Source organism: Centruroides vittatus, unplaced genomic scaffold (genome assembly GCF_030686945.1).
Source record: "Centruroides vittatus isolate TY-2023 unplaced genomic scaffold, ASM3068694v2 contig_1540, whole genome shotgun sequence".
Taxonomy (NCBI): Eukaryota; Metazoa; Arthropoda; class Arachnida; order Scorpiones; family Buthidae; genus Centruroides; species Centruroides vittatus.
In genome coordinates, this window is record NW_027120954.1 from 84,661 (window position 1) to 93,320 (window position 8,660).

The window sequence follows — 8,660 nt, forward strand, 5'->3', positions numbered from 1 at the left end:
AAAATCAGGAAATGAGAAACCTCAGTTGTGTGTAAGCGGATATGGCTTAGAATAATGGAGGAGTGTAATACTGTACTATAATATAATTGAAATTCTTTGTCATTGAACCTATGTTTTGTTAAAATACTTTTAACGAAACATAAGTCTAATAACGGACAGACGTGTCCGTCATTGGACTTATGTTTTGACTCAGGAAAGACGGACGCGTCTGTCTGTCTTTCCGTCCGTCTTTCCGTCTTTCCTGAATCTCGAAAACAAAATAAAAAATGTGATATGACATATGAAGAGAATTTGAACCACAGCCCCGATCAACTATAAAAGAATTTCCTTAAGAGAAACTTAACTATCATCAACATTATGCTTTTCGCCATTTCAGAATAAGTAACAATACCAAGGTTTGTTTTAACTAAAACATTATAACAGATGGCACCACCACAATTTAGAATTTTTTGTTTGGAAATTTCGCATCTTTTTGCTTCATATTATACACATAAGTTGTTAAATTAACGAAAATATATACATATATATATAATAAAATAAACGTTTAATTAATATAATTTGTTATAGAACAAATCATGGAAAATGCACTCAGTAGAGACGTGTATAAAATAAAAATCACTGGAGTACCTGTAAGATTTATTTTTAATTTTCCTTATAAAATATTGTTACGAAATATATCTTATTTCGATTTTTATAATGTATTTAGCTCCCTCCTTTATTAAAAATAAAGAAGATTAATAACAGTGTGGTCTTTGATGGTATCGATTTCAAATTTCTAAGTGTAGTCATACAAAATTTGAAAAATGTTCAGTAAGTAAATTCATTTTATTTATAGATAAAGATATATGATAATATACAATTTTATAAGATATTTTACATAGATATGAAATTATTGAACCTGTTGAAAAAGTGTTTGGAGTGAAATTAGACAATGGTTCATGGAATGGTGTCATTGGAAAAATACAAAGAAAAGTATGAATATTAACAAAAGTTCGAGTAAACTTATAAAAGTAATTTTAATTATGTAAATTTTATCATTTGTATGTTTAAGGAAGCTGATCTTGGAGTAATTGCATTATATGTGACGTATGACAGATTTCAAGTGGTGAAATTTACAGTTCCTGTTACTGCTACAAGAATTCTATTTGTTCTTTCTGGACCTAAAAAACTATCGAAAATACAGGCAATTATAAGGCCTTTTTCATTTGAAGTAAGTAAACTCATATTATATATTATATTACATTATGTGATTAATTTTTACTGAATATACATTTCATATAAAAAGATTTTGGAATATTTTTACCACTTCTCCCAACTGTGGATCCGGCAGAATCCGCGATGGATTTGATTAAAAAAGCCTTCATAATGCCAATGGGGAGAAAAACTAAAAACACCTAATGTTACACATTTTCTAACAATACGAAATATTTGTAAAAAAATTTAATGTTGATCGGCAGTCTGCTCATTATTTAGAATTTAAGCTTCGATAAACTTTGATGTAAACTTAGTATTTAGACACAGGAAAGCATGTTAGAAAGTTTTGACTCCATGGCTATAACTTCAACATTAACGGTTTTGTTCACTTTAATATTCGAAAGACTGTATGAAGTTACCTGGTCATTTTTCTATCTTGAATTAATAACATTATAAACATTATAATATTAACATAAACTACATAACATGAAGTTGATTATAGTATGTATTTTGTCTTACATGAGCAAACGGCTTAAAGATATGAAGAACTCTTTCTTTTAAATTTGCTTCAGTACGTCGTTACGTTTGTAACATTAAACAGTAATATATGGCTTTTCAACAAATATTAACCCTAATATCAAAATAACTAGTTATGTCCAATCTACTATAGTAAAGAGTTGACAACATAGAACCAGCCGTAAGGCACTCATCTCCTTTGAGACATGATCCATTGATGTATTGTTTTTCACATAATTTTAAGTATAATCGTTCAGAAATGTAATATGTGACGATATATAAGTCATTAAGAAACATAAATAGATATTTTCTATTATCGTGAAATACAATTATATATATTAAGTTATAACTTTTAAATATATGCTTCTAAAATTTGTGTATTTGAGATTGTTCTATAACAATTTATTTTTATCACATATTTTGTAGGTGTGGATTTGTGTTTTTGCTTCTTTATTTGTCACTGCAATTGCGTTTTATTGCATTGTCAAAGGAAACATTTATTTTCTTCAAAAAAAAATTTCTTGGACCGTGAAGGAAATTTGTTGGTTTCTCATTTGCAGTTTAATAAATCAAGGCAAGCAATTAAGTATACATTAATTTTAAAAACGTTTTATTAAGAAATAAAATACATTTCAAATATGAAAGTTGGTATAAAAATCATGTAAGTATAATGTCCATTTCACACATTTATTAATTTTAAAAAATTTTTAGACTAATTCATAAAAAGTTTGTTCAAATTTTTATTAACAAATGATATACAGTATATAATTTTATAAATGTAGCTTATGTAATTTAAAATAATTTAATAGTTTATCACTTTAAAATTTAATTACTTTTTAACTTAATAATAATGATATATAATTACACTGGTTTTAAATCACACGAATTTAATTATAAAATAATACTTAAAATAAAATTTAAAGTACATGTATAAATTTAATTTCATAGAGATTATAATTTTAAAGTTTTAAATATTATAATCTCTGTAAGAAAGTTTACTTTCTATCAGGGCCTAATTTGGCACAATGCAGGCAAGGCACTTGCCCGGGGCCCGTAATATGTTCTAAATGTGCCTTTGTTGTATTAGTATTGTGAATTACTATATTATTAGCGCGCCATATTCAAGGGTTAACTAAATTTTTAACTTAAACTAATTTAAAGTGTTACACCTGTGAAACGAATATATTGTTGCACCTTTTTTTTATCCCATATGTTATTTTTTACAATGAGTAGAGAGGAGAAGAGAGAAAGATGCTTCTCTCTTTTTTCTGGAATTCTTAACATTAGTTTTTTTATAGGAAGTGAAATAAATCAAGATAGTAGTAGTTCTTTAAGAATTATTATTGGAATTTGGCTAATGGTCACAACCGTACTAATATCAGCATACAGCGGTGTTCTCTTTTCCTACATGACTTATCCCGCTTATGAACAAGTACCGAGAACAATTGAAGAACTCTCAAATGCAGTTAAGAATCGTAAATATTCTTGTGGAACTCTATCACTTTCGGCTTTCGAGAGAATGATGAAGGTAACATTTTGCAATATATTTTTATTTTTACATTTTCTATTAAAAATTTTAAATAAATACATTTATTTACACAAGTCAGATAATGTCGGTAACAGTCTGGCATATCTTGAATAATTCCATTACATTAGAGAAAATACAAGACAATGGATTTCTCTTTATTATAGGCCAATAAAGTATGTTTATTTCATTACAGGATGCCACCATAGGTATGGTTAGCATTTTAGGTGACTACGTAAGAAATAATCCAGATAAGAGCTTTTCCACCGTGAACGAAGGAATTCAATATACTCTACAACATAAACATGCATACATAATATCTGACAGTATTATAAATACATTAACGATTAAACCAGAAGAACATTTAATAATTTCAGAAGATTCGTTTTTAACTTATTCATTAGTATATCCTATAAATAAAAACTTTAAATTTGAAAAGGAATTCAATAAAATGTAAGTGGTTATTTTTATAACATTGCATGAGTTTCGCTTGTGTAAATACAAACCTTTAAAATTTAATATTTAAGTACTTATTTCTTTAGTATTTATTTATTTTTTACATATTTTAATTATTTATTTATTACGAAAATGCATGCAAATAAATACGAACTTATATTCTAATTATTTATATGCATTTTACAGATTTGTAACATACAATAGAGCAGGGCTTCTTAAACTATGGGTCGCGACCCCATTTGGGGTCGCTTAGCGAAATCTTGGGGTCACGACATTTTAATGCAAAATATTGAAAATAATTTGTGAGAGTTTGAAAATGGCATGCTTTGTGTCGTAGGTTTCGTGAGTTGTACTTTGTGTCACTTCTGGTGCAGCGAGACAACGATTCAGCAACACTGATTGTAGTGTGAACTAGTGTAGTGTTGTTGCTTTTCATTGTATTCAGTTGTTTCTGTTCCATTGTAACACAAGAGTGAACTGTGGTAGTACAACATTATTGTTTTTGCAAATTTGTATATATCTTCAATATATGTATATATATATGTATATTTTCATTTTATTTCATATGTATATTTCAAATTATATATCTTTATTTTATATTTTGTTTTGGGGGGTCCGCGAAAAAAATCACAATCATAAATGGGGTCGTAAATAAAAAAAAGTTTAAGAAGCCCTGCAATAGAGAATATGAGTTTAGATCTTTCGTTATTACTTCATTTCTTTTGTTCAATTGTTTAGTACTATTTAGTTTTATTATTGAAGGGCTTTCTAGAAACAGCGTAAAATTATTGTGCATTTTGTACAGAATCTCCTAGACAATTTGTTAACAAGGTACTTTTTTTAGATTTTTCTATGAGTAAACTCGTTTCTGCTTAGATGTTGGACAGGGTAAAAAATATTCAAAAAATCCCACGTGGCCTGTCTCTTGATTTTGCATGATTAAGCGACTAATTACTAGTGTTCAGTGGTGTCATTCATTCAGCCATTGTTTAACGCTTATTTGTGAAGTGACGAAATAATGATTTCAAGTAAACGCAGAATATATGATACAGAACCATATCTGACAATTCAGCTTTATAGTAATAGTTGGCGGATTATTGTGTTAGATATAATTTACATTGTTACAGAATTCTATTTAATTTCGCATTGAAAATTTTGTGTATATTCAGCTCAATTTCTCACCAATTTTGTGAAAGTTAGGATAAGCGAGATAAATAATTTATGTTAGCATATTCTAATAGATTTAATAATCGTTTTTGTTGCTTCTTATTCCGTTTAAAATACACTTTCAAATTTAAAGCTGATATTACCGCTATTTTACGAACTTGTCGTAAACAAAACGTCGGAGATCATAAGAATAAATTTATACTTTATTCATTATTGTTAACTTTTTTAGATAAATTAGGAAAAAATATACAAAAAGCTTTTATTAAAAAATTTTAAATAAGTGTTTTTTGTATTTACAATATAACCTATAATTAAGAAAAATTCAATTGTTTTAGAAATAGTACACCAAAAAAATGTCTTTGAAAAATATAGGTAAATGATATTTATAATCCTGATAATCGTTTATAATTTATAAAATATTTGTTATATGGCATCTTATTATATTTACGATATTAGATACTAAAATGATAAGAACTGAAAGGAGTGTGATACCTGAAATGCATTTTCTTTTACCCTCACATAAATGAAGTCTAAATTCATTCCTATTGTCTTCAACGTTTCCTGTATAATAAGTCAGTAAAATAGCGATACCCTAAGCTTCAATGTAAAAAGCTGAGATTTATTCATATATGGCACTATAGATTCGTGTATTATTTACTTTTCGATCAAATAAGTAATTTCACTCAGATCCTGAATTATATGTTTATAACAGAGTATTGCTGCCAAATGTGCGTGGAGCTATCCATTTTCTTTAAGTATCGTAGAAAATAAATTTGTGCAACTCTTCATAAGCACGATCTATACGCAACTTAATCTTTTAAAAGCTGGATTTAGCTAAGTATTCATAATGCAATCGACGTAACGTGCCATTGTAATATGCCAAAAAGCTTTACATAGGAACGGTATTTGTACGGTAAAATCAAGTTCCTGTGGATTTTACCAAAACAAGTTTATCGCACAACCAATCAAAATTGTCTATTGCGAGCATAGCAATAACAGAAGGAAAGACTTAAACTTATTGAAAAAGAAAACTCAAATGATCGATGTAAAGGAATATCTTATTCTATACAGTACTTCGGTAAGAATTTATAAAAAATATTGCTAGATGGTTGGCTCACCGTAAACGTTAACTTCGTCGTAAGAACATTTCCAAGTAATGTAATGTATGGAGAGAAATCACCTTTACTTACCCTAATGTAAGTGCCTGTCTAAAAGCAGTTTATTACATAACTCAATTGGTGTATTCGCTCCACCTACAGCAGACTTTTCGAAAGCTTATTTCTTTGTACCTGAAAATATTAATTAATATTTAAGTCATTATTCCAATACAAAGTTCACATACTACGTTCTACATTTTACTTACATCTGACTTAGAAATTTGTTTAATAACAGTAAAAACATACTGTTATTGTGTATTTTTTATTTTTTACTTATTACTATATTCTGAAGGAAGCAAAAAAATAAATTTATGCCCTATATGTGATAACTTTTTACAATATTTTAAACACAAAATATAGAAAATATAGTATATAAGTAAATTAATTAAATTTTAATTGTTATCTAATGTAGAATAAGAAGATTAGTAGATGGTGGTGTATACGAAAAAGTGAAAGAAAGTGATTTGCCTCAGAAGAGAAGCAGTAACAGAGAGACGTATCTTCCACTAAGTGTTGAAGACATTTGCAGCGCCTTAATATTATTGTTATGTGGTTATGGTATATCTTTCATAACTCTATTTGTTGAAACATTACTAAACAAAAAACACATTAAAGCTATTCCAGAAAAAAATTAATAATAAAATAATAACATCTGAAAAATTAAATGCAACATAAGTAGTTTAATTTAACATTTACAGGAAGAGTGATATTCAGTTAATGGAGTAAATTTTTCAAAATTTAATAAATTATATCAGTTGTAGACATATACCAGTATGTAATACAACTCTATGACGTCCAATTTATCTGATAATTTCTTATTATTGGATACATTTTAGAAAAAGCCGAATTACCAGACATTCCGAAGATAATATTTGAAGATAAATAAATATACATATATATAAAAACATCTTTATTTCAACTTATCCCATTAAATGTTGTAACATGCCTCAGTGACAGAGAAAATTGTACCATTTAAACTGCCCTCTATCTCTCTCTCTGTCTGTATTTCAACGCAAAAAATAAATAATGGCTATTTAGTTGAAATATTCGTACTTATTCATAGGTGAAAGTAGAAGCTAACTACATTTGCTTTTCAAATATGGATATGTTTATTATAAGTAAAATTGTAAGATATGCTTTGAACAATGATGCAAGCTTTTTCCGTCTCCTATATATTTAAATCATACTGGATTACCAAACATTCTAGTTTACCGACCTGTGTTGAGTGGGTTTAACCATTAAACACCAATTCGGTGGTAGCTCATTAATTTACAGGTCAAGTTCAACAGGTGCGAACCCAGGAGCAGTTTGTCATGGGTTCGTGTGTCGTCAACGGTCTAACAGAGTAAAGTTTTTCAATTTCCTTCACCTGTCCACCTCCACATAATAGATTTTACACCAGTTTCCCTTAAGAAGACCGTCTGGAGGCACTACTATGTGACTGATTCCCATGTTGTGTTACTTTTCCAAGTAATCCAATCTATTCCAAATTTTCAGGTGAAGAATTCACGAATTTTTACTATAATACTTTGTATTGAACTTAAATCGCAATTTCAGCAAATTGTATCAAAATTTATCACATATAATTCTAATGACGTCTCTATTTCATTTCTGAAATACTGCACGGAAACATTTACAATATTTTCATTCTTGAGTGAAATTATGAAATAAATAAATATGTTTGTCGTATGTTAGAAAAGCACTCTCTATAAGTATGACTTATATATTAGAAATAATAAAAACATTGTTGACAAATATTGTGTCCATTAATTTTAATGATTAAAAATCGAGAGTGGAGAGATAATGAAGATCGTGTTTATCTCCACTGGGGATGGACTTAATGACGATTTAACTCGTTAGGTGCATTTACAGTTTTTTAAAATTTATTTTTACCCTGAAAATTAAAGTTTTTGCCATTTTACATTATTTAAGAATATAAAAACTTGTAATAAAATATGATAACAGATGGCATCACCAAAATTTAAAATGTTGCCTGGAAGACTGAGCAACTCGATACTGGTTTATTTTACTCATAGTTCTAATAAATCCCTTTATTATTATACTCGTTAGTTCGAGCGAGTCACTTCCAGGTCGGATTACATTTCTGTAATTTCTCTTTCATCCTCTCTCTCTGAATTACCATAAGAAATCACTCTTCTGTGAAATTTTCGTATATCCTTCTTGTACAGTGTTTTATTTTTTAGGCTCGAGACAAGGAGGGTTTCTTGTGAATGGCAAGTGCTATTAGCACATTTTGACCCAAATAAATTTGGTTGTTTTTAATTGTCACAATATTACAAATAATAATAGAGTAATTCCGCAGTATCACTACGTCGGTAGTGATAACAAGTGAAAGTTCATAAAATTTACTTAAGTGCGAATTCTTAATTTTTAAAGGTAAGTACATCTATAATTAAGCTGTTGTTTAGTTTGATAGATACTAGTTTATCGTAAATCGATTATCGAATCGAAACAATGAAAGCATTTTTAAATAAAATAAATATTTAATTTATCCAAAATCAATAAAATATTGTATTAAATTTGAGTGTATTCTATGGGTATAATTAATTATATTTTTGTTTTATAAAAATAATTATTTGAATCAATAATATAAGACATTTATTAAGTTCATTGCTTCGATAAAA

General features: G+C 28.0%; 1 protein-coding gene across 1 annotated transcript; it reads left to right on the forward strand.

Annotated features, from left to right (window-relative positions):
• Positions 1–575: 575 nt before the first annotated feature.
• On the forward strand, positions 576–6,573 carry LOC136968774 (glutamate receptor ionotropic, kainate glr-3-like; the record flags this gene model as incomplete). The annotated part of the gene is made up of 7 exons (XM_067262807.1): positions 576–629; positions 707–810; positions 882–972; positions 1,052–1,214; positions 3,009–3,238; positions 3,432–3,688; positions 6,428–6,573. Coding segments are annotated over exons 1-7 (1,045 nt in total), but the record flags the coding sequence as incomplete, so codon positions are not given.
• Positions 6,574–8,660: the final 2,087 nt, after the last annotated feature.